At 46.6% G+C, this 27,575-nt stretch overlaps 1 protein-coding gene across 3 annotated transcripts in view; it reads right to left on the bottom strand.

Moving 5' to 3' along the window:
• R3HDM4 (R3H domain containing 4) overlaps window positions 1-26,758 on the bottom strand; it is a 487,584-nt gene extending 460,826 nt beyond the window's left edge. The window contains exon 1 of one of the 3 annotated variants that reach the window (XR_011303256.1): window positions 26,517-26,728. Coding sequence is in view for 2 of the 3 variants with exons in the window: in XM_069647594.1 (XP_069503695.1) it covers window positions 26,517-26,557 (41 nt within the window). In the remaining variant the exon portion in view is untranslated. Of the gene's footprint in view, window positions 1-26,516 lie in introns of all 3 variants that reach the window. The other 2 variants (XM_069647594.1, XM_069647586.1) reach the window with 2 other exon arrangements.
• Window positions 26,759-27,575: the final 817 nt, after the last annotated feature.

The following is a 27,575-nucleotide window of genomic DNA, read 5'->3' as shown; positions in this document are numbered from 1 at the left end:
CCTGTCCATGAATGTGAGCTGCACAACTATGGAAGAGCTGAAACCTCCACAAGCCTGGCAACGGTAGATAAATGCCATTGAAGTTCCTGGAGTCGCGGACCGGACGGAGTGAAAATGGCGGCCACACCGGACAATGGAGGGGACACAAACGCGTTGAAAGGAACACCCTCGCGGTGATCGGCGGCGACGTGGGCGGTGCAGGCCGTGGAGATACAGATAAGCTTTTGGGAGAGCGTCAGCGCGTCTCTGTGGGCACCGATGACCTAACGCGGGCCTGGGAAACGGTCGGCGACGGTCGGCGGTCGGCACTAGGACCCGCCTGAGCTGACTGGTGCAACGGACTACGTGCTTTGGCCCTGACCTTTGGGGGACACTCGGATAGTGGCTGATCCTATGACGGGGTCGCGTGTACGGGCCCACGGCTTACAGCGGCTGAGGAATGGCGAATAAGGCCGTCAGACAGAGAGCAAAACAGCCCACATTGGACGAGTTTACCAAGACACCGACGGGCCCAGAGAGTGCTCGGACCAAGGAGAAGCCACCCATGGCCGCGGCTAGCCCAAACCAGGACGTGCTGGCTGCTCTCGCTGAACTGAAAGCGGACTTGAAAAGCGCTTGGGAGGCCAAGCTTGAAATGGTGGTGGCGGACCTGAAAACAGCGCTCGACCTCAAAGTCGGAGAAGTTCGGGAGGAGGTGAACCTACTTCGACAGGATGTGAAGGCCCTATCGGAGCGCACAGAGAGTCTGGAAAAGGAGGGCAGCGCCAACACGGCAGATTGTGCCTCACACAAAGCCGACCTGCATATTTTGGAACAGAAAGTACGCAACTTGGAGAACAGGGCCGAAGAAGCGGAGGGGCGCGCCCGAAGGAACAATATCCGTGTTGTGGGCATCCCGGAAGGATTGGAGGGCCATAACCCCACGGACTTCATTGAAAATATGTTGCTCCAAGAGATCACCGGGGGTGCGCTGTCGCAGGGTTTTGCGGTGGAGCGAGCACATAGAGCATTGGCTAGGAGGCCTCCACCGGGCGGTCCGCCCAGGCCAATGATAGCCAAAATCCTCAACTACCGTGACCGGGAAAGGATTTTGGAGCATTTTCGTAAAGGAGGAACCATCAAAAGGGGGGAGGCCACTATAACGGCCTACCCAGATTACACCATGATGGTGCAGAGGAGTCGGATGAACTTCGGGGCGGTCAAGAGAAGATTGAGAGAGGCAGGGAAGAAATATATGCTCCTCTACCCGGCCAAATTAAAGGTGATCCACAATAATAGATCCCTGTTTTTTGAGTCACCGGAGGAAGCCATGGGTTGGCTGGACATGCAGGGCAGCCCCCAGGAGTCGGAGGTCCGGGCGGACGAAGGCGGCAATGAGAGATAAGTGCTCTAAGACGAGAGAGGGTGTTGCTGGAGACTATGGGACTTGACTATAGTTATTGCTATGGCCTGGGGAGGTCGGGCCTGGAACTGGATGTTAAATGCACTGTTTGCACTGTAATTGTTGTCGTACATGGGAGCCTTTCAGGGCTGGTCCATTCACCCCCGTTTAGTATTTCTTAGTTAAGTGGCCGCTAGGGCGACTTTACCCTACTGGGCTCTGTGTGTAACAGCCGGAACTAGATGTGGGGGGGCCTGAGTTTCCGGGACGGAGCTGGGCAACAGTTGGGGAGGGAGTTGGGGGGGGGAGGGGATGGGCAGGGGGAATGGGGGGTGTGGGGGCAGTTGGGGTGTACATAGTGTTGGGAGGTTTGAACGGGATCGCGAGCCCTGAGGGAAGATTTTGGATGAGACTTCTGGATAGCATGAACGAGCAGGGATGGTCGGGGGGAAGAGTGCAAGATATCAGTATATCATGGGGGAGCTAAAATTGTTGACATGGAACGTCAGGGGCCTCAATAGCTATCTTAAACGGAATAAAGTTATGTTGTACTTGAGGCGACAAAAGATAGACGTCGCATTACTGCAAGAGACGCATTTGACCCGAGACAAATTAGAGCTGGTGAAGAAAAAGTGGGGTGGAACGGTGGTAGGATCCGCGTACTCAGCTTATGCTAGAGGCGTGCTGATCTGGGTGGCGCCGCATGTCCCGTTTCAACTGCAGCAGGAACGTGTGGATACTGAGGGGCGTCTGGCTATGGTGAGAGGGGTAGTCGAGAACAGAGAGATGTGTGTAGTGAACACGTATGCCCCGAACCAGGGCACGGCAGAGTACCTCCGGACCATGAGTACCAACTTGAGTTGGTGTGTGGGGAGTGCGGTGTTCTGGGGAGGGGATTTTAACTGTGTGTTGGACCCGGGGATGGACAGATCCGACGATAAGGTGATTAGGCCCGCCCCGGCAGCCCGGGTGCTGCGGACGCTGCTGCGGGACTTTGAGCTCGATGACGTGTGGAGGACCAAGCACCCCAATGAGAGACAGTACTCGCATTACTCGGCCCCGCAGCGGTTGCACACTAGGCTAGACTATATTTTTGCCACGTCGGACGTCTTGGGGGATGTGTCTAGTGCGGAATATAGAGCGAGGGTCCTCTCGGACCACTCGCCTATGGTGGTGGGTTGGCAATATGGCCGCCCCAGAGCGCGGATCCCGACGTGGCGCCTGCGCGCAGAGGCGCTTAAAGACCAGGCTTTTAGGGAAGACATGCGGGAGGAAATAGTTAGCTATTTCGATACCAACACTGGCAGTGTTGACTCGGCGGGAACTCTGTGGGAGGCCTTTAAGGTTGTGGTACGAGGGGTGGCGATTGCTAAATCGAAAGGTTTGCAGAATGGGGCCCTGGTCGATCTACAGAAGGCGGAGAGAGAGCTGGAAAAGGCGCTGAAGAGCGAGCATATAGATAACGAACTGGTGCTTAAATTGCAGCAGCAGTGTACAGAACATTGGGGGAGGCTCTGTAATCTAAATTACAAAAAGTATATTGAAAGGCAACATGCGGGAGGAGATAAAACGGGTCGTCTTTTGGCATGGTTATATAAAAGAGAAACCCCGAGGCCCCCGATTAGGACAATAACTAGAGAGGATGGGGAGCAGATAGATACCCAGGAGGGTGTCAATGAGGAATTCGTAAATTATTATAAAGCATTGTATGGGGATCCGGGCGGCGGCGACCGGGAGGAAATGGTGGAGACCCTGCAAGATTTCGGGTTGCCCAGGATAAGCACGGAAGAAAGAGAGGAACTAGATGCCCCAATAACACTAGGGGAGTTGGAGGTGGTCGTCCGACAGCTACCCACTAGCAAGACCCCAGGAACGGACGGCCTGCCCAGTGAATTTTATAAAACTTTTGGAGCGGAAGTACTCCCCCCGATGCTTGATATGCTTAATGAGGCGTTCGAGAAGGGGAGGTTGCCGGAATCGCTCAGGGAAGCGATTATTATACCGCTCCCTAAGCCTAATAAACCCGGGCATAGTTGTGGGTCGTACAGACCAATATCTATGCTGAATCAGGACAGCAAAATACTAACGGCTGTCCTGGCCAACAGACTGCGGAGGGTGATAGGCAAACTGGTACACCCGGACCAAACGGGATATGTCCCGGGGAGAAACATTGCCCAAAACCATAGACGACTCCACCGGGTGATTGAAATGGGATCTAACAGTGATGGGGAAATGGCGATAGTGTCGTTGGACGCTGTTAAAGCCTTCGACTCGGTTAATTGGAAGTGGCTGCTGGCGGCCTTGAGAGAATACGGACTGGGACCGGGATATATTAGATGGGCGGAGCTGCTGTACAGCGCTCCGCTGGCTAGAGTTCGGACGGGCATGATTATATCCGAGAGATGGCAGCTTAGTAGAGGCACCAGACAGGGGTGTCCTTGGTCCCCGATGTTGTATATCTTGGCCCTGGAGCCTCTGGCACTGTACTTACGGCAGCAGTATGATATCGTGGGCATTGAGGTGGGGGGAGAAAACCATCTGATATCCCTGTATGCGGATGACTTGTTATTGTACCCGAGTCATCCGGAGGAGAATTTACAATATATCCTGGACGTGATGGGGAGATATGCGAGGTTGTCGGGCATAGCGGTCAACCCCCAGAAATCGTACATTTTCCCGTTGGGCTGCTATAGGGGTGTTCCCACGGAGCGGCTGCCGGTGCTCCAGGTGCCCCGGTCAGTCAATACATTCCGTTACCTGGGAATAGACATCTACCACACGGTGGAGGAAGAATACAAGCGCAACACAGAGATGGCTGTTGAGAAGATACGCGCATGTATGAGCTTTTGGCAGAAGTTGCCCCTAGCGATGATGGGGCGTGGGGCGATGATCAAGATGGTAGTTCTGCCTAGGCTGCTACATTACTTTAGCAACATCCCATACATGATCCCTAAGGGTTTTTTCACTAAAATAAATGGGGTTTGCAGAGAGTTTCTGTGGCATGGTACTCGTAACAGAGTAGCGCTCTGGAAGTTACAGAACTTTCATGAAAAGGGGGGAGTCAAACTCCCAAACTTTGAGGCGTATTACATAGCGAGCCAACTACAGTTTGTGTCTAAATGGCTGTCCGACGAAGAGACCCCAGAACTCAGACTATTCGGGCAAGACTGTGCCCCATTTTTCTTAAAGGAGGTCATTTGGTTGCCCGAGGCTGTCACGAGAAGGTACCCGGCGATGGTGAAGCTGGGGTGGAAGGTGTGGAGACGGGCATGTACAATGATGGGTGACCCACTTCCGTGTTCTCCGCAAATTCCACTGGTTGCCCTGGCGGGGGTGGATGGACAGCTGAGGGAGATTATTAGGAACTACTGGGAATCGGTGGGGTTGGTGACATTGGGCGATGTGTGGCAGGAGGATGCTATTAAGGGGTTTGTGGAACTTAGCGAGGAGATTGGATTGCACGAAGGCCAATATGTTACATACCACAGATTGGGGAAGAAAATTCGGGAACTGTGGCCTGAGAATATCATAGCAGACGAATCGGAGGTTACGATGGCGGGGATATATGATACAACGGAAGGGGGACATGAATTTTCTAGGCTGTATGAGATGGTGATGTCTAAAGTCGGGAAGGAACTGACATGCCTACGATTGGAATGGGAGAGTGAGGTGGGGATCGAAATGGGAGATGGGATGTGGGAACGGGCTTTGGGGTACCACAGGAAAGTGTCTCGAAATGCCAGACTGCAGCAAATACAACTGTACGTCACGCACAGAGCGTACATGACCCCTCTGAGGATATCCAAATTTCGGAATGCAGGCAGACAGGCGTGCCCCAAATGCGACGAAGAAAACGCGGACATGACGCATATGTTTTGGGCGTGCCCAGTGATTGAGGGGTTCTGGAGGGAGGCGGCGCGCAAGCTGAGAGAGAGAGGGGTCACGTTTGCCATAGACACCGCCTGGGCATGCCTTCTGGGTGGGTTTCCCAGACCTCGGCAGCAGAAACATGTAAGCAAACTGAAAGACTTAGCGTATGTGCTGGCCAAACGACGAATAGCCATGGGCTGGAAAAAATGTAGCAAGCCACGGGTTGAGGTGTGGTGGAATGACCTACAGAAATGGGCGGAGGCTGAGACAGCGGTGTGGCAAGAGGCGAGTTGTATGTCTTGGGAGGAGGAACTGGGCTCTTTGATGGCATGGAAGACATTGATATCCTGCATATTCGGGACAGGGGTTTTGGGAAATCCAGATGATGACGATGCCCGCTCATGTGCAACAGAAGCGGAACAAGACATGGAAAATGGCTCGCGAGGGGGGAGGGATCAGGGGAGTAGTGCGCACTAATGGTTAAATGTTTATTGGAATATTGTTTATTACACTGCTGTTTGGTTTGTATTGTTGTTTGCTTTGAAAAATTAATAAAAAACTTTAAAAAAAAAAAAAAAAAAAAAGAAGAATATGAAGTGATTGACAACGGAGCTATACCACATCCAGCCATTGATAGTGAATGTCCTCCTGGTAGTTCGGATGCAGTCGGAGATCAATTCACAGAATCCACACCCGCAAAAACTAAGACCGCGAGAAAGTTGAAGAAATTATCTTATTCACCCATCGCCGGAGAAGGAACAGATGTTGCAATGGAAGAGAATGAAGTGGACTACAATGAAACACCTTCAATATCACTGAACATAGCGGAAGACGATATCAGAGATTCTACCTTTCATGTGAGTGACATGTCCTCAACGTTACAGGCCGAACCAGCTGGGATGCAGAGTAACAGTATAAGGAAAGAGGCCAAATTCATTGTATTCGATAGTTGTTTGATTGATATTATTATTCCGTTGAAATGTGGGCATTCGGTAGGTGGGGAAGTATGTGGGGAGCCATTGATTAATGTGACTCGTGCAATTCGAGCCACTAACCTTAAAATACATGCCACCTGTACAAAATATCCTTTCTCATGGTCTGCACAACCCATGCTGGGACAACTGCCAGCAGGCAATCTACTTTGTGCAGCGGCTGCACTTTTTAGTGGTTCAAGTTTTAAAAAATTAGAGTCTTTCTTTCAGTTTGTGGGAATCCATTTCATTGCGAAAACTCAGTTCTACAAACACCAAACCGATTATCTATTTCCAGCCATTAGCGAAGCTTGGAGAATGGAAAAAATGTCTATTGATAGTACATTCGCGGGCAAACGGTTCAGGCTAGCCGGTGATGGACAGTGCGACAGCCCAGGATTTTCAGCCAAGTACTGCACCTACCACTTTCAGGACATGGAAAGTAAGAGAATTGTGAGTTCGGTGGTCGTGCAGGTGTCACAAAGTACATCCTCAGTGGCCATGGAGAAAGTTGGCTTTGTAGCATCATTGCAAGAACTACAATCGCGGGGAATGGTGATCGACCTGATAGCCACGGACAGACACGTTTCAATTGCCAAGACAATGAGAGAAGAGTACAAAAATATAAATCACCAATTTGACGTTTGGCATCTTGCAAAAACAATCAATAAAAAAAGGTCTGCTGCAGGTAAAAAAAAAAAGAAATGCAAGGTATTTCACAGTGGTCCAAGTCAATCAGCAACCATCTTTGGTGGAGCTCAAAAACATGTGGAGGGTCGTTGGAAATTCTACTGGAAAAATGGCGGTCAGTAATGTTACACTGTACCAACGTTCACCGTTGGAACACAAACCAACATTTCCACAATTGTGAACATGGCCATTTGTCCACAGAGGAGGCACGGAAGAAGAAGAGGTTGATTCCTTCATCACCCACTCACAAAGCCATTGAAAAGATTGTATTTGATAAAACTATAACAAGAGATTTGAGGGGACTCACGGAATTCTGCCACAGGAGATTTGGAGGTGTTCCACAATATGTGCCTAAAGTACAGGCCAAAACGATTGCATTTTGGCACGGAGGGCATGATAAATCGGACTCTTCTAGCGGTCTTGGCACATAACCATAATGTTGGCCGTCAACAAAGTAGGACGACCGGAACTTTAGGGACGCTTCGCTACAATAAGGCCTTCACTAAAAGTAGTAAACAATGGGTGATCAAACCAGTGTTTGAGGATATGCAATATGAGTTTATTGAGAGACTTATTGTTGACGTCCTAGATAGGCACATAAATGGAGTTGTGAACGAACCTGTGCAGGGGACAACTGCATTGCCACCCAACATTGCCTCTGTTCCATGTCCACCTAAAGAAGAGCTCATTGAGAAATACACATCACGGTTTAAATGATTGTAATTTGATTGTCTGTTCTCTCGAGTCTCCTCATGTCGCAGGCCCATTGAATATGTGCATCTATGTAATGTGTAAATAAAAGTGATTGCTCAGTGTACATGCAATGTGTCTATCCAACCTTCTTCATTTGCGCATTAAATTAAAACAAACAGTATTATAAATAATTTTTCAAAAAATATAGAATGTCTCCGTATTTATGGTTCTCTGGGGCTGCAAAGCACGCAGACAAAATGCAAAGATGGAGTGTAAATTTCAAGTCCTGTGAGATGGCCTTACACTGAATGTAGCTAACTAGGAATGTGTGCTCGTTCAAAGTGAAGGTCAGCTGCTTTGATTTTTTGCTCGGGTGCCGGAATGGCCCACGACTCAGTATAAGGTTCTATTGTTATTTGACCTTGACAGGCCGGGACCATCCCGAAAGACTTCTTTTTGGGGGTGTGGGGCAATAATGTAAGAAACGATAATGAATATAATTTCAGAAACGAAAGCCATTTCATGTTCATTCATTAGAAGAAATAACGTCGGCATAGAAGGAGTGGTATTTCGGGGCTGCCCTACGCACAGACACAATGGAAAATGCAAATATAATGTATGTAACTCTTTAGATGAGTTTATACCGCAATTTAATTACTATACAGTAGCTTTAAAGACGGGTTAAGTTGTACTTGTTCGTTCTATGTGGCATATTGTTTTGTACCGCGCACTATCTTGGGGAGAACCATCTCCTTTTACGGAAGCACCTCAAAACCTTCCTCTTTGCTTCTGCTTTCTCTCTCCCTCTCCCCTGCTACAACTGGTCCACTGTCTGCGACCTCGGTCCTGGGCCCTTCCACTCTCCACCTGCACTCCCTGTCAACCCCTGCACTGGGGGACTGTCTCAGTATCCTACAGCCCCCCCTTGACGTATAATACCCAGTTGCACTGTCCTAGATATGAAATAATTTCCCGACCTAATATATAAAATGAATAATTTTAATAAAGATCTGATGGTGAGACTAATTTCATTTTTTATGTTTTTCAAACAGGTACATCATCCATTATGGTCTGTGTCACGAGTACCAGACACCGGCGGATGGCTTCTATAATCGCCAATTGCTTCTCCGCGTGAACAACGTTAGCACCCTGACCATTTTGTGGGACGATCGCCAAGTACAAGTATGCCCTTACGCGGTACTAACGGCTAGATGCAACATACAGACCGTTGTGGTGGCCTAGTGCCTCGTTGTTGGAACAGCCATGCGATTATCAGTGCGACCGAAGAGCTTATTTTATCGTAAACCAACACCCTGTGTACTGCACACGAACATCGCTTGCCTCAAGACGAACTATTTTGGATCGAGAGCAAATAAAAATTCATTGATCTAAGACCCTGTGTACAGCAAAGGAACATCGTGTGCCTCGAAATGAACTTTTTGGAACGTGAGCAAATAAAAATGCAAATCGCTGAATATTCATTTGATGTCAAATAAATGTACTTTACCAAATTTACAATCTTGCGGTTTAATTTAAAAGTACAGTTTCATATTCCCAATTGTGGCGCGCTGTGTTGTGTGAGCTCATCTGTGTTGATTTCCTGGTTCTGTGTGGCGTCGCGTAGAAGACGCCTGGGCGCGTTTGCCTACGCAGCACAGTCACGTCACGGATAGAGGCGGGGAATATGAATGTTTTGATCAAGTCTGTTTCAGGGGCGGGGGATTTGATTTAGTGCCGCAAAAGCAGGTGAGCCAGGGCGATGGGGGGAAATGATAGGATTATCATAAAATGGCGGATGTTTTCGAGTGCGTTAATGGACGAAAAGTCGGGTAAGGTCCATAGGAAAGTTTTCTATGATCTACCGATTTATGCTTAAAAACACATGGCCGAACCATAGGAACAATAAAAAAAAAGTCCCGGAACTATCCTTTAAAGGCATGATTTTGGGAAGGGGAACCGTAGTGAGTTCATTCTGGCTAGGGCCAGAGCTGACAAGTATCTTAGTTGGAACTTGGTCCACCTGACCCTGAATATTTAGGGGGCCCCGTGCACAAAACTGTTGATCTGAATGATCCAGGCAATCCATAAGGTCCAGTTGGGCATGCGAGATCGAGCAGCCTGGGACAACAGTTGCCATGCCAGATAACGTGCCAAAGGTTTAAGTGGCTAGCGTGGAATCTTTGGTTTCAGTAACAGTGCAGATGATGGTAACAGTGTCAGTAGTTTCCTCCCACTCCTTGGAGCAAACTGTTGATGGCATTGGGAGTGCCCAGGAATTGTTGAATTTCTGAAATGAGTAGGTGGGAATTACCAAAAGTGCCAGCAGCATCAAGACCAGTGGAGGTTGCTAAGTCAACATCCGCCCAGGGGAGCAGGGCAGGATTTTTGGGTTGGTTTCATTTTAGGGACAACATTTTCCTTTTAGGCCCCAGGCCAAGGCCAAAACCCAGGCCGAACCCGGGTCCACATATAGTCTTGTTGATAAGTGAAATCAAATGCCGAAGGTTAGAAAATGGAAATGCAAAGAAATAAATGTAATGGCACTGCTCCCGATATTTCTGGTGATCCCAGTACCTCCGGTGAGTGTCAATGAGAATGAGAATCCATGGAATCACAAATTATAAAGAGCTTATCAGCAGTGGTGTTTCCTGTATTAAAGTCCCCTGGCTTTGTGGGTTCATAGCGGGTTCCCGGGGCAGAGACCAAAGTTGGAACAGCTGGCAAAGCAAGAAATGATTGCCACTGGTGCGCTCTGTCGATCGGCAGCAACAAGTGGCAGTCCTCAGGCCCCAGTGTGGGACCCGATGGCTCAGTCTTCAGAGAAGTGGGGTATACAACCCTACGGCCACGAACACCCCTGTGTATGCAAACACCCTGCTCCCTTGACTTTCCGCTGGCTTCACCCTCACGGGGAGGCCAGGGGAGTTCAAACAATTTACCAGGTGGATGGGAGGGTCCAGTTGGACGGCAGCAGCTGTGAAGAGAGGCTCCAGCCTCCAGGAAACATCACCCTGGACTCATTGTGGTTTGTTCATATTTCTTTTTGCATGATGTAGAAACCAGATATCTAAGCATACTTTGCAACCTTTTGAAGTTCATATTAGAGATGTTCTTTTGAGATCAGCTTTGTCATTTGCATGGCATATTTCGAATATCAATATATTAAAAGGTACCTTGTTTTTGCAGAATCCTGGTGACATTTATGAGTAATCTCAATTATTTTAAAGTTTCTATTTGATATGTTACTTTTGGATAAGTTTGTTTTTCACTGGAATATTTTGCTTATCATTACATTTCTAAACTTTTATACATATTACATTCCTCTTTTATCAGTTTTTATTTTCAATTATTTTTACACTTTAAGGAAGGCATGTTATCAATAGTAGACACGGACACAATGGATGCAAGGTTTGAACATCTTCATTTTGGTTGGGTTGGTAGAGTTCCTATCTGGCCCCAGCTCTAGAATGGGAGTTATCTCAACCATTATTGTTATTGGTATTTTGCATTTATATAGCGCCTTATATACCATTGGTATGGTCTGAAGGCGCTGGTAGGTTGAACGCCCTTGGGAACCGAAGTTCGGGTCAGTAGAGAGGGTGAAGAGAGTCAAAAGGTGCGTGTGCGCACAAGGTATGTGTGCAGCTGGTGCGGAGTTAATGTGGTAGCGGCTTCTTAGCGGTAGGTGTGGTGGTTGAGAGGTCAGGAGAATGTGTTCGCTCTGGCAGAATTTATCCAGCTCGAGTGTGGCTGCGTTAGGCCGGAGGAGAAACGCCTGGCTGGGGGTGTAAAACCAGCGGTGGTTACTTAGAGTGATGGGGAGTGAGCGGGAGATGTTGATATGAGAACAGTTATACCGAATGGTGTCATAGTATCCCTGTGTTCTATTTGAGTGGTGGTGTAAAGAGGAGAGTAGGCGTGGGGTGTGGTATGATATATGTTCTTTCAAATGTTCCCGCATACCAATGCATATTATGTACGTCACGCAATTTATGCGATCAGGTACACACTCGCGCATTCATAGTTCGTCTTGCATGCTCTAGTCTATCCCTCATTTTCAGTGTGCTTCATGCATGCTCTCATGTGTTCCATATGCATGCACTCCCGTCCTCCCCGCGCATGCACTCCAGTCTGCCTATGCGCTCATCCGGTCTGCACGCTCATCCGGTCTGCTCTACACAGGCATCGGCTCTACACAGGCATCCGCACCACACAGCTATCCGCACCACATGTTCTCGTCCGCTCTACATACATTCGTCCGCTACATACAGTCGTCCGCTCCATAGTTCGCATCCACACCCTCGTTCAATCCGCATGCTCATCGGATCCACACACTCATCTAGTCTATCCACTTATCGGCACAACATACTACTCGTCTGCTTGATATATTACTCGACCGCTCTATGTATTTGTCGGTTTCTTACATTTGTCCGCTCCCCTCATTCATCCGTTCTATGAATTCATCCGCTCTACATACTGATCCGCTCCATGTATTCGTCCGCTCCACTTACTCGTCTGTTCCTCCCATTCGTCCGTTCCACACACAGACATATACACATCTGTTCTGCAAATTTATCCGTTCTACGTATTGACCCGCTCCACACACTTGTCGGCACCATATTCACTCACTCCAGATATTTATCGGCACCACAGACTCATCCATTCCATACACTCATTTGCTAAACTAATAAACAAGTCCAAGTCAGGGTAGTGAAAATAAAAAGGCCCAACTAAAAAGATATAACCTTGCCCTCTTTCTCAAATAAGAAACGTGTCAAGGGAATACAAAAGGAAAAATTGTGTCTCAAAGAAATGTCAGAATGGCTTTGGTAACAACTCCCTTCCCCACGTCAGCAGCAGAGCGTCTCGAGAGTTTCTTAAAAAGAATAGGTGGATGTTACAGTTCTACCAGTCTTGCACACTTCAGCTTACTAGCCCAATTCAACAGTTCAGGCTTGCGCTTCTTGCTTTTACCAGTTCTAACAATTCTTTAGGCTTCATCCGCCAGTTCTACTCTTGACTTACTTTGCCACAATTCAACACAAGCTTCCCACCCCCAGGCTTGAGCGTGCTTTTTACATCACCCTTTCACTTTGTCACAGTTTTTAGCACAGGCTTCCCTCAGCCGGGCTCAAGCCTGTCTTTCTCTTTGGGAGGGTACCCATTCCAACGTTTTGTCTTTATATCTTTTTAGTGTCGAAGACTTTAAAAACTGCATGTATTTTTCATAGACCTCTGCATAACCACTTCGACCTCTCTTCAAACAATTCAGCAATCAACAATCTTCATCACCTCGCAACACCAATGCTTCTTGATACATGTAGTTTCTTGTTCTCTTAATTTTGCCCTCTTGATATCTTTTAAAGTTCATATACTTTGCCCTCTTGGCATAAGTAGAGTTCACACACTTCGCTGCTTTTACTTACTTTCGTTCGGGATCACGATTACGGTCTTGCCTTTGGTTCCCATTATAACATACTTCATCTCATAACATTTTCACAGAGACTTTCGAAATTGCCACTTCGCCTCGCAGGACCACTCTGTTACTTTGTATGCACCCTCACAATTCAGCAATTGCCCTTTCCATTGCACGTTTTATCAGCACACACGCCACCTTCAACTTTTAGATAGAGTTACTTTCGCTTTTAAACACAAACCGGGCTTTTGTTGCCTTCAATAACTCACCAGTCATGGTAATTGGGCTTCTTTCATCAACGCTTTTCATCTAACAGTCAAGGCCGTTACCAATGCCTCCTCTGCTCCTCCCCAACTCGGTTGTTCACCCGAGAGGGTCGCGGGCCGCTTTGAAGCACCTTGAAGGTTTCTCCTTTCTGGTCACTCGGTTTCAGTCTTGGAACGCTTACGGCGTCCCGAAAGTGTGGAATTCTCACATGGCTCTCCCCCTCGTTCATCGCAACTGCCGATTAGCCCCTTGGCTTTCCAACTTCCATTGTCTGGTTCGCATAAGCCCCGAAAGAATTTCTCCTTCTCGTAGACAGCCTCGCTCATAGTTTGCCTGTGTGCGCCACATTTTATCCTGAGAGGGCGTGTTAACAAGTGGCAGGTGTGTATAGTTAGGATTACGTACCTGACTCTGCCTGGTCTCAATAAAGGGACAGAACCATTGCAAGTCAGTAGAGGTAATCTTCCTGCCTCAATCCTCATCTTCCTCGGCTCAGTAGTGTCAAATGTGAAGTGTGGAGGAATTATGGTAGCTGTAGTTTTCCCATGAAATAAGTAGGGATAGGGGTTAGATGGGTTGTGGAAAAAAGGGGGCTACCACGTCTCACCATCAATTGCTTCTCCCCCACTTCCCAAGGACCCCCTACCTAGATCCTCCCTCACCAGTCAACCCCCAGGGACAGGATACAAAAGCAATGGCCTTTCCCTGGCCACCTAGTATGGGATCCCTGGGGACTAGGTTGTGAAACACCCTCTGGTTTTTCACAACATGTATTGATTATTATTTTTGGCTTATATTTACTTTTTTCATTGTTTATTATATATTTGCCCACAGTGCGGCCCAGGTGAGGGACAATACGTCATCTCACTGCTCCGTTTTTCCTCTATTTTTTAGCCACCTGCGTTCCCGCACTTTTCTTGATACTATCTCAGCACTGTGGTGTCACTTCCGAGCATACTCACCGTGTGCACGTTGTTAAGTTGGTCTTGGGAATGTGGAACTGGAGATTATTAAGTTGTACCCTTCAGTTCCTTCCTTATGTCTTGTTTTTTGCCTCCTCTAGTTTTGACAGCCGTTTGTTCTTTAACATGTAGTACTGCACCTTTTGGTATCGTTTCTTCATGTTTATTTCGGATTTTTGGCACCATTGCTTTTCTATTTTTTGGTGAACGCCTGAAACAGATTCATATTTTGATTACATTCGGAGTTGGTGAGGAGAGTTGAGTCTGCTGGAGTCTCTCTCCACTGTTTACTACAGCGTGTGGGAGGGCTTAAAAACCCTGCACCAGAGCGGAGCGGTGAGCGGAGTTGGTGAGGAGAGTTGAGTCTGCTGGAGTCTCTCTCCACTGTTTACTACAGCGTGTGGGAGGGCTTAAAAACCCTGCACCAGAGCGGAGCGGTGAGCGGGGTTGGTGAGGAGAGTTGAGTCTGCTGGAGTCCACGGGAGCCCGCGAGGGCAGAGGCAGAGGTAAACATAATATGGAGGCAGCCCAGAAATATGAGAGACCATCATTACAGCAAGGGCGAAAAAATAGTAAAAATGAAAAACCGGACGAGGTGGGAGCGGTTTCGGACACTGACAACACTGACAACAATAAACGGCGTCTAAGGAGTGTGAAATCGCCAGCCACTCGGCTGAAATTAAAGACGCTTCTCAGCGAAGAAACCGCCCACGAAGGGAAAAAAAGAGCTATATACGCCGAGGTCTCGTCTCAACAGTGCGAATAACGAGCTCAGAGAGGTGGGCACGACGTCTACTTTGTGCGTCCTTGAACCAAAGGAGAAAGACGCACAACAAACAACAGAACCAGTAACAGAACCACAAGCCCCAGAAATAAATCTAAGCGGCGAAAGTAAACAAGACCTACCGGGATCTGAGGTGGCCAGCGCCCTGCACACCGCACCGAAGGCGAGTGGGTTTCCGGAAACGGCAGCCGCTGACGGACCCTCAGCAGGAGCGCTGTGACGCCGAGGACCGGAGGGAACAGAAATCATCGGAAAAGACAACAAACCACGGAGCAGGACACCCAGCCCTGCCTGCCTCACCTGACTCAGGGCGGGCTAGGAGGAGCCCCACGCGGATGGAGAACACGGTGAGGAGTGGTCTAGAGAAACGCCGTGAGAAAGTTCGAGGCCAAACAGACAGCCCAAATGAAAACACCAAAGGGACACAGTTAGCGGAACTGGCCAAGAGCCAGGCTAACAAGCTGACCGCCACTCAAGAAAGGGAAAGAGTGGAGGTGGACAGTTTACCACAAGAAAACGAAGAAGGGAGAAGGCTAGACTGGCCAAAAGAGAAGGTTCCCAAAACAGTCGTACAAGCAAATGTACACAGGGAACCAGAGTTTGCTGACACTGAAGAGGAACTAGGCATAAGTGAGAACGTAATAGAAGAAGAGATAAAACAAAGGGAAGAAAATTGGACGCAAGTGGCAAGTAGCAAATTCATCAGTAACGAGGGGAAAGCAAGTAGCACGGAAGAAAGTTGGAATGAAAGTGAAACGGGGACGTCAGACTCAGATTCCGAAATAGAACAAGAAAAAAAAGCGTTAGAAGTAAAATAGAAAAAAAGGATACCTACCAACAAACCAACAACGCAAAACGAAAACTACATTAGAAAATATAAAAAAAAAACTGCAAAAAAAAAAAAATGAGGGAATGCAAAAAGGACCACTGCCAGTATCCTTGTCAAGAACATTGAAAGCATTTTTCTTTAACCAGCAGAAACGAAAATTAGAATCGGAAAACAATCTGACGCAGAACTGCTGGAAGCGGTTGAGATAAATTCAGGAGGAGATAGCCAACAGACCCCCGGGGTCTCACCGGGGCCAGAAGGATCGCCAGCTATAGGCCTGCAGCAGCTCCTGCAAGAAAAAAGGAATGCCTGGAAAGCAATCCGGCGACAAATAGAAGAAAGAGAAGAAAGACGGAAGCAAAGCGCTTTAAAAGAACATCAGGAGGAGCAGCCTGAAGGAGGGGGAAATACCGCAAGACCTGAAGACGACAACCAAAGACAGGCCCCGACCCGGGAGAGGGTGTCCCAACCTAAAGATCAACGACAAAACGTGGATGGCCCAGATGGGGCAAAAACACACCCGAATTCAGACCAGTTACTTCGTACCCCGGAGAAAGTAAGAACTACATGGAGAGACCCAACAAAGAGAAACACAGAAAGAAAAACCTAAGTGCACAAGGTTGGAGGAAAAAGCACACAGACCCAGGTCAAGCGATAGCCTATTCACAGAAATAATGGCTATGCCAGGGAAAATAGCCAGCACTCCAAAATCGCCGAAAAATAGAAGGATAAGTGAATTAGGCACGCCGACACAAAAGGAGTCCCCAAGCAAAAAACCAGATCTACTAACAATCAGGTCTGCAATAACGATAGCATTGGCGCCATATTGCAAACTATACGAAACAATAAAAGAAGGAATACAAGACAACACATCAATTCTGGCTTCAATGTCCACAAAAATCACGCATATAGAAGGATACATCACAGCTGTAGAAGAAAGAACTGACACCTACAAGAAAGGGTGGGAAAAAGAGCTGGAGGACTTAAAGAAACAAATTGAGTGTCTAAAAAGAGGGACAGAGGAGGAGAACAAGAAAACCAAAAAATCAGAGCGGGAAAGTCAAAACGCAGCAATAACAGAGAGACATAAAGGAGACAATGAGATAAAGGAAGTGATGGAGGAAAGGTCCAAACCCCCGCAAACATACCCAATCAAATCAGGACTCCATAATCATCCCCAGAACAAAGTCCCAGTGATATTGAAACTAAAGAAAAATGACAAGACTGACAAAGACCCGACGACAGAGAAGGCGGAGCAGCAGGAAGCAGAAAAACTAAAGGGAAAAAAAAAGAAGAGGAAATTAGAGAGGAAAGTTCCGAAAAAAGCCAGAAAGGAAGGAAAAGAGACAAAATGAGAAGTCCACCCCTCTCGGTCGAAGATTTTATGAGCGACACAAACACAAAAGTGATGGAGGTGAACACAGATCAGCAAATACAAAAGCAAAAAGAACCGGAGAAAGAAATAGAAATGAGAAAATATGAAACCCCAAACACCAAAAAGAAGCCGAGAGGCAAGTGAGATCCAGAAGGGAAGAGCAACGGAAACACAAAAAAAGAACAGAGAAGAAGAACGAAAGCCCCCGAAAGATCAAAGAATAAGTGAGTGGTCATCAAAGCATGGAAAACAGGAGATAAAAAGCCCAGAGAAAAACAGAAGAACTGGTATGTCGAAAGCGGAAAGACAGGAACGTATATTCAAACTTGAGCAATTAGATATAAAAAGTGGATACATGATCCTAAACAGGAAGACGATCTTGAAATTAATGAGTAAAATGAATGCGTTTAAAATGATAAAAACAGAAGACATCACGTTAGTAGAGCCTTATCATAGAGGAAAGATCGCCAAGGCATACATTCACGTGAAAGAACCAATCCGGCAAGAAACGGAAGTAAACGCAGCTACTGAAATGCTCCAAAATGGGTTTGGGCTGACAGAAATTAAAAGAGAAATACAAAAAGAAAAGAAAGACACTAAGTACGACGAAAAAGAAAGAAGACCATACCAGTTCACTTCACGGACAGAAGAGCGGTATCGATCGAATAGAATAGGAAAACAGAGAGAAGAAAGGGGTATCGATTGGCAAGTGAAGTATGGACGAACGGAAGAGAGAAAAGAGAACTGAAGATCCCATAAGGACGAAAAACAAAACATGCAATCAAGGAAGGAGCACCAGGACACGGGAGCAGAATATCAGAACCTACACAGGAGAGTGGAATCAAGGCGCGTTCAGAGCCATTTTAGCCCAGAGAGAACTGGCCGCCACAGTAGAAACGAGAGAGCAAAGAAATCACCTCTGAGACAAACAAAAGATACGTCAACGAACACGGGCCCGCTAGCATGGCTAAAAGCAGCCTTAATGGGCAAAACAGAAAATTAGCAATTAACACGGTCACCAGCACCTACGTGGGATGAACAAAGAAGTGGTGACCAAAAAGAAACCAAGAAATGTTTCATCCTGGGGTCATGGAACACAAGAGGATACAGGCATTTAACCAGACCGGGCGACGTGGACTTAGGCGCACTAGACATCATATGCCCACAAGAAACTTGGCTACAAGAAAAACCCGGCCTAGACGTCTACGTAGTGGAAATAGCACCTGCAAGCAAGGGATTGTTAGGCCGACCATCCTCAGGCCTGTTGACAGCAACGAAAATGGGAGTAGGCCTGGCAACACCGAAAAAATTACATGAATCATATGAGATGTTAGTAATACTGACCACATGGACCAACGAAGGAAAATCAATTAGCAAGAGGATTGGCAACCAAATCATCATAATAAACACGTATTGGAACCCCCAAAAGATGACAGACAAAACGTACTGCGCAAAAATGGCAGAGGTGATAGACGAAATCAAAATAGAGCACATGAATGCGGACATCATCATATGTGGCGACTTAAACGCCGATTGCAGAGAGGGGAACAAAGAAATAAAGTTGGGAAAGTGTCAAGACTCGACCCGCGAGAGGGGTGTTGCATGGGAGACCCTGATTAAACCAAGAAATCTTCATAACGTTGCAGCACTATTTCTGAAACAAAAGAATATTCCAACTTGGCAGAGTTTGAATGCAAAAGCTACCCTAGATTACATCTTTGTGTCAACAGAATTTATACCCAGAATTGAAGAATACAAAGTTCAAAGAACCATACACAGTGATCACAATCTGCTAATATGCAAATGGACAGGATCACAAACAGAAAATCACGTGTATAAACACAATCTCGAAATAAACAACCAACAATCTAGAGTATGTCTAACAGAAGAAGAGGTAAAAACGATAACAGCAAGTTATAGACTCTCTGAGGAGGCTCAAGAAAAAGCCCCACAAACTCGACCGAACTACATACCGTTGCTAATCCCATACAAAAAACCAGCGAGGAGTCAACAGAAGGAAACATCAAACGCATTACACACATATGACAAACTGGTGGTGGAAAGAAGAAAAGTGGTGAGGAGGTTAAGGAAAATTGCAACAAAAAGAAACCAGCAGGAAGACTGGGAAAACTGGCAGATGGAGGCTAAGAAATATAACCATTGGCTAAAGCAACATAGACTATGGATGTACCAACAAGATGCGGAAAAAATGTTGAAAAGTCTTGGCTCAAAGAAAACAAGCGATTTCTGGAGAATAATCAAAGAAACAAATAGATCGAAGCCTCCAGAACTGATAAACCAAGTCCCTGAGTCAAACTGGAAATCATACCTAATGGCACAATTTGAGCGACCAAAAACGCAAACAACCAAAGGATTATTAGACACGACAGCCACTTGGGTGAACGTGGCTAACATCACAGACATTGAAAAAACCATCAAAAACTTAAAAACATCAAGGGCCCCCGGACCGGACGGGTTGTCAAATATCGACCTAAAGCAATCTGCGAAGGCATGGGCGGTGCTAATTAGCAAAATTTTCACACATTGCGCCCAGACAAAAATGGTGCCGGAAACATGGCTAAAGGCCATAATTGTGCCAGTGTATAAGAAAGGCGACAGAGAAGACCCAGAAAGCTACAGGCCCATAGCACTGTTAGACATTGTGGGCAAAATTTACGCAACCCAGTTGTTAATCCACTTTGGGACATGGGCAACGACAGCACCCTGCTTCGACATTTTTCAGACAGGATTCCAGAAGAAGGGAGGCACGGCAATAAACATACTGATCCTTCAGATCTTGAAAGCGAAAGTAAAAGAAGGTGCCCCAAAAATCTACCTGGCATTCGTAGACCTATCAAAAGCCTTTGATAAAATTGATCGTGAAAAATTATGGCTGAAACGGAGAAAGTGGGAATGCCCAACGTCTGTCCTGGCACCAATAAAAGCGCTTCATGAAAACACAAAAATCAGAGTAAAACTGAATAAACAAGGCACCTTGTCGGAAGAGATTGAAATCCAGAGAGGTGTAAAGCAGGGCTGCCCACTAGCTCCAGCCCTGTTTATCGCTTTCTTGGGGGACTACCAGATCGAAGAAAAAAAATAAGAGCTTTCCCACCAAAAATAGGAAAGGAAATCATACCACGACTATGGTACGCAGACGACGCCATCATTATCGACCAAACACCAATTGGGCTGCAACGAAAACTAAACAACCTGGCAAATTATATGTCAAACCATCTGGAAATTAACACAACAAAAACTAAAGTGATGGTCTTTGAAAAAACCGCAAACAAAAATACAAAACTGTCAACTTGGCACTTGGAAAACGCCAAACTGGAAGTAGTTGACAAATTCAAATACCTAGGGGTAACCTTAGACGGATCAGCAGGTGACAACGCAATACAAGATCAGTTATGGGACAAAGTCAAAAGACTTACGGCACAAATGAGACTGTCGACAACAAATTTGGGAAATTTTCCATTATTCCGGCAATAAAATTTTACAAGGCAAAGGTTGTGCCGTCTATCACCTATGGTATGGAAGCCGCGCTCAATTTACCGAACTCCATATGGCAAAAATTGGAAGGACATGTGTGGAAGGCAGTACTAGGCCTACCGAAATCAACCTCCATGCCCGCAATCAGACGGGAGTTGGGCCTGGTCTCGTTAGCTGCATCAGTCAAGCAAAGTAAGAGACTTTATAGAAAAATCATAATGGCCGATTCATTGCCAATATGCGCGGTGATAGCAGAAGAATTGAAAACGGGCACTTGCAAAGCGCTCAACAATTGGGCAACAACAATACAAAAAACACTAAATGAAATATCATGCACAGAAGAAGATCTCAAAAAAAACCCAGACCGAGTAAAGATAAAAATCGAACTCATGGATTGGATCCACACTGTAGACGCAGCGAGAGCAAATAAGCTACTCACCCACCTTCCACCGACGTTCAACAGGGTGAAAGAGCCACTGAACTACTGCAAAAAGTTCCCGAACAAAAAGATGAGGAGCACATTCTTGAAGGCAAGACTAAACCTGCTGATGACACATCAAATCCTAGCCATTAGATCATCAAAAATGGATAAAAGTTGCCGCCTATGCAAAAATAAAGAAGAAGTGGAAACATTGCGACATCTAGTCCTAAGATGCCCAAAAACCAGCATAATTAGAGACAGATATATACAACCATGTCTGCAAGGGGCGACGACGCTAGATGAAGAGGCGGTCTGGAATAGGCTAATCTCCGGAGAAACAACGAGATGGACCATAGCGGCAGTAAAATTGATAGACCTTGCCTTCGAAAAGATTTCCAACATACAGGCCCATATGAAAATAGCAGAGATGGCCGGAACAGTAAAATTGCCCATTGCAAGCCAAATCCAAGAAACAACCAAATAACAGCGAAATTCCGGAGAGAGAAGGCAGAAAGTAAATATGAACTTAGAAGTGTCAACATCAGAAAAACGACCGTCAAAAGCTCCTTGGCGCATCTGTAGAAGAAGGGTTCTTGTAAAAATCGTTAATTTCATTTCCGATTAAAAACAAGTAAATAAATAAATAAATATTTGATTTGAGGCACTGATGGTCCAAGTAAGTGCACAGTGAAGGTACTATTTCTGTTTGAACAGTATTCAACAGATGGTTGTGTTTGGTACCTTTTTTCCATATATAGGATCACTATATATTGTCTGCCTTTACTATGGATTCACCCTGATGAAGGCTTTGCCCTAAATGCACTGGCTACTGTGATCTGTCCACTTCAAACATAAGCTAACTTGTAGGACATTCGTTTGCTATGTGTCTCTTTTACTGAATTATATAATCATCATGGTTGTATAACTACCGTTACTGTGAGCACACAGCAACTGAGCAAACTGCTCTGGTATCTTTGTGACTCATTATCCCAATTGTGCTTTCTGGGAATCTTTTGTTCCCCTTATTCTGCAATTACCTTTATTTACATATTCTTAACATTGGGTAGTGCCCACTCCCTTCTTCACCAGGGCAGCATATTTGCCACCTACCACTTAAGTCTGGATTCTTGCTCTTGGGTCCAGTTTGAAGCCCTTCATGCCGAGAAAGACAACAGCGACAAGACAATGAGTAAGAAAAAAAAAAAGAGAATGTGACCAGTAGGGGAAAGCGAAATTTGAAAGCAGGCAAATAAGAGTGCAATGGAAGCAGGAGCGAGATAGAACAGAAGAATGAACATGGGAGGGAGTATAGCAATAAGGAAAGGAGTCCAGTTAAAAGGTTGAGTGCAAAAACAAAGAATAGAAGCTAATGGGCATAATAAGAGTGTTAGTGGTGAGGTGAGAGAGTGAAAGAAGTGAGGAGAATAAGCTGACATTATTGTATTGGTGTAGAGCTAATAGGCAGAGGTCAGATGAGGAGGGACACAGCTTATGGCGGTTTTGTTATTTATCCACTTATGGCTAGGACAATCCCCATAACTATTCCCACCACCATCTGCTAATCCCCACTCAAAACACATCCTTCTGGGAACTCTGAGCTAGCTCTATCAAACATTAACAACAGACTTTAGCATGCCAGTGTTATTCCTAAGCAGTCTGCTGAGAGTTAATGACAATTGCCGCTGCAAAGGCTCTACTGGTGTAATAAAAATACCTTAACCAAGCCTTCACCCACTTGTTCTGGGTAACAATTAGCTGAACACTAGTTCTGTTATTTTGTGTGCAGAACTGTGTGTAGCTGGTAAAACTCACGTAGGTGCAGAGAAAACGGTATCTTACGTGATGAAGCCGACTGGCTACTGGTCTCGATGTTTTAACTGCAAGCCCTTGGGAGGACATTTTGCGGTGTGTGGAGAACGCCTATATTTACTTTGTTATCTATGAAACCTTGTTCATGTCTATGCGTCTTGAAAACGTGAACCCTTTCCAAGGAACAGAGGTTTACATTTGCAATAACTGGAGCATGGAACGTCCTGGTACAAAACTGGGGGAAATTGACGATAAAGTCTGGGTAGGCGGTAAAGATTTATATACGTGCACAGTCTTTTGCAACTCTGCTATAACGTATGTATTCAATTTTAACGACTTTGGGAAATGTACTCGCATGTTTGCATCACCTTTATGCAGCCGTCTTCTGCTTAATAAACGGAGGGCTCCTTATCACCCTGGTGCACTGGGGTGATTTGAGAGCTCTTCCTTCCCCTTGCAAAATTGCAGCCACTGGACTTGGAGCAAAAGACGTTTGCTCGTGTGGCCTTATCACTTGATCCCTGTACTAAATCCTGTTGAAAACAAGCATTGGCAAACCATCGGCTTGTGTATAGGCATTTGCTAGGTACTGCTATATATGCCCAGGTAATCACACCTTTTTCCAGCTGTTGGCATCGTATGGCCAGGTAGTACCATTATGTCAACTGACTTTTTTTTTTTAAACAAAAAGGGTAACAGGGCAGCATTGGATATGATTACAAAATGTCACTAATAGTTCATCTAACCCTCCAACAAAAACCTAACTGTCCTCACAGTGGTGGGCTTGTACTAGGTGAAGGTGGCGAGCTGTCTGTCTAGGGGGAGGGAACGGAGAAAGAGACTGACACTCCTTAAACTGTTGATAGAAGTTGTGAATAGGAAATGTTCTGGAAAAACAACTTTTTCTAAAAGAAATGTCCAAAGTAGAAAGCAAGGAAGATCTACCCAGATTGTGAGTTTAAACAGAAGGAAACATCTTTAATGCCCCTGTTTTTTTTACTCAGAGATACATTCTTAAAAAAGGTATATACATCATTATATCGAGGGACTGGCAAATACCCATTCCACGTCTACACAAAACTCAAAACTGTTGCTGTTGCCAATACTTGTTTATTCCAAGCAATGGTGCCCTCCGACTAACCACATTGTTAAATGTTAGGGAGATGAGGGGACCCTATGGTACCACTTATGATATTTTGTTACACAAATCTAGGTCTCTGAAAACATAGGACAGACTTTTTTTTTAAATTCATGTGTCAGGTGGTCACAATGTAAAGGGTCTTTTTTGTTCTCAATCCTTTGTGTTTTAGAGGTGGTCCCAATCAGAGACAAGCTTCTGAGCTCAGACTGGACAAACTCTACTCTGGTTTATCTTTTTTTCCGCTTCGTTTTCCAATCACAGCAAGAAACGGCCTCACACCTGGCTCTATACAAAATCACAACAGGTCTTATCAACACAGCATTAAAAACAGGAAGCAATCAGTCGTAGAGGGTAGCAGACAGCAGTGAATGGGCAACTGAGTGTTGGCCTTGTCTGCGGCAGATCCTGCAACAAGTGCAAATGTTGGATCATTTCCAAGCATAAAAATGGTGTAATGGACTTTACATTCTACTTGGGTTCGGATGTAATGTGGGCTGTAGAATAGGTCAGAAGAAAGGGAAGTGGGTACTTTAAAAAACGACAAACTTGCCATAACCAGGGACAGAGGGCAAGGAAATGGGCGTTTTGCAGGCCATGAATAACACAGAGTTACTTATAGCGCATACTTGGCTGGTTGGGAGGGGACTGTGACAGAAGGGGCAACAGGACATGGAGGTTACAACGTAATTAAAATGGAGGAGGCACCCTAATAACATGGGCAGGGTCCTCTCCTCCCTCCCACCTGGGTAAGGGGAGGTGTGCTTGAATCGGCCTGAGGGGCGTGAAGCCCACGAAACCGAGGAAATGCCTGCGAAAGGAGACAAAAGGAGGGGGCGGGCAAGGCGGCTTATAAAACGCCCAGTTTTCCTTCTGCAGGAGATTCCAGCTCGAGCAGAGGAAGCCCGCCGCATCAAAGGACCTGTTGTGTTTGGTTTTCTTCCCACCCATCCTGCATACAGGACGGCGGAATGGCAAAGCCTGGCCGTTGATGTCGCAGAACGGCAAGGCAGTGTTTTGGCAAGATACAGACTCCGAATGATCCATTGGAAAGCCGGAAGGGTATTCGCTCTTCTCAGGATCAGCGCTTCTTGGGGGCCTAAACAGCAGGGGCGGTGGAGGTAGCAATAAGGGCTCAGCTTCACCCCGACTAAACGGCACTCCCCCAGCCCAGGAACACCTGCAAGGGCAGGCGGGGCTCAGACAAGAAAGGTTGGGGGAGCTTTGGCCTACAGTGGACTTGATTGGGAAAGGGGAAAGCAAGGTTTGGACATGGAGCAGTCGCCGCACCTTCAGAACTATTTTCACAAAGCTAGTTTGCAGTGTTTTGAGTTTATTGTTATGTTGTGAAAATAAATATGTTGCCTTTTTTATGCCAACAAAGAAAACAACTCATTCTGCCCCTTTCCTGGGTGGGGTATCAAAGGGGCAAATAGAATGAGCAAGTGTGTAGGTACAAGGATGGACAAATGCCCAGGTTATGTTTGGGTTCGTAATGAACATTTGGAAAGGGGTGCGCAGAACGGGTTTGTGAGAAGAACTGGGTGTAAGTAGGTTTTGGTGGGGGCTTGGATGGGTCGGGGCATGGGCACGGTAAGTACCAGGGTCAAAGTGTAAACTTGAGACTTTTCTTTCCTCCACTCTAGGTTTAACAATTGTGCTATCAAGGAAGCAGAAAAGAAAATGCTCTTAAATGACCACCATTACTCACACAGCAAGCAGCCTCCCTGTTCCATTCACCCACCCATTCGTTCCTTTTACAGGACTTACCCACGACTATAGAGACATACAGACTGAGGCACTCACCGCTATTACCTGCAGATACCCTGACCTATAGCAATTCAAAGGCAAATATTTGCTGAGCTGGGCTTTTTAGCGCCTTATGAATAGCTCTCGGTTCTAACAAACAGAGTGAAATCAGCACCTGCGAGGTAGCGTAGTGTCATGTATCAGAGAAGCGTTAGCGGGGGCGGGTAGGGTGGGTTCAGGTTCAATTTTAATTGAGAAAAAAAAAGAGAAGAAAAAATGAAACACACAAAAGGTGCCTTGTTTTGTCTACAACGGTGTTCCTAAAGTAAGGGAACGATCATGGATAGCAAGATAAGCAGGGGAACATCGTACTCTAGTTCCCGCCCACTTTGACCTGTCAGTAAATGATAGGTAACATGGGACGGGGCGGACATGGGAACATGGACATAGGACTCAATGTTTTCAACGTAAAGTCTGTGACGTGCAAGTGTCAAGGGCATTCGCATCTGAGGCAAAGAAAGCGTGCTCGCTCACCCATTTTTTTTTTACTCTCGATAAAGAACTGCCAGCATAAAATTGACGCCAATTAACCACTGGCCCCCCACATCACGGGTCCATTCTCTGACGTCACTATTCCCTAAACGCACCAAATCTCCCCCCTCTCACCAGTAATGTCCGCCCTCTCCTCCGCTCTCCAGCAACACCATGGTGGTTGAGGGGATAGGGACGAGATCTATGGGATTAGAGGAGCAGGTGTCGGAGATGGGGAGGGAAGGGTAGGGAGGGTATTGGGGGGATAAGGGTTGGTGGGTGGGAACCGCCCGAGGTCCAGGCTGACAGGGGCCGAAGCGCCGTCAGCCGCCGTCTCCGGCACCAGTGACGCAGGCGGCCAGCGGCACCTTCCCAGTGACTTCAGCACGTAAATACGTACAGCAAGGGCGCGCTCGGCCCCGTTGGCGTGGTGACTGCATCTTGCACAACCTTTGAGGCGCAGGCGCGTGCATATATGTAGTGAGGTTGCAGGTACGTATCATTTTTTTGTATTTATTTTTAACATTAAAGTTAATTTTGTCCAAAAGTGTAGGAGTTGACGAGCGAAACAAAACGGGCCACGGATTAAGGGGACCTGCACATCAAGGGTCTAAAATGGGAACAAGACATCTCTGCTGTAGTTTTGGCGAACTGCTGCGCCTGCCCCAGTTGCTGTGTTCTTGCCGAGCATGGTGTCGTGGCAGTTGTTGTGGTGGCTGACCAGAGGGTCCCTGCTAGTGGAGCTGGCTGTTTACATTACAGATCAAGAGCCTAGAGTAACGTTACACTCTGGCGGCCTTTTTAGCGTCAGCGCCCTAGCAGCAAGACAACTATCTGGAACCCCCTCCAACACCCATGTGGTCACGTATGTGTGATGTCGGCGCGACACCACATTTTTCTACAGGCCTTGATTGTCATGAAATAATGCCCCCGCTAGAGTGCAGCACATTTAATTTCAATAGGGCGCGGTGCTTCTTCCCACCACGCTAGCTCTGGGGAGACCTTGAAAGACTCCCCCCCCCCCGAGCTGGCGTGGTGGGTGGCTAATGACAGCACGCCGCAATCGGTTGCCTGGCGGCCCTGCCCTAATGCCAGCCCTGGTTAGACCAGGGGCATTTCTGACAACAGGACGTTATAGTAATTGCGGTGTCGATGGAGACAAGTACATTTTTCAAAACACACACATCAAACATC

This window comes from Ambystoma mexicanum, chromosome 1p (assembly GCF_040938575.1).
Source record: "Ambystoma mexicanum isolate Mex_15411 chromosome 1p, UKY_AmexF1_1, whole genome shotgun sequence".
Taxonomy (NCBI): Eukaryota; Metazoa; Chordata; class Amphibia; order Caudata; family Ambystomatidae; genus Ambystoma; species Ambystoma mexicanum.
This window is presented reverse-complemented; position numbering and strand designations above follow the sequence as displayed.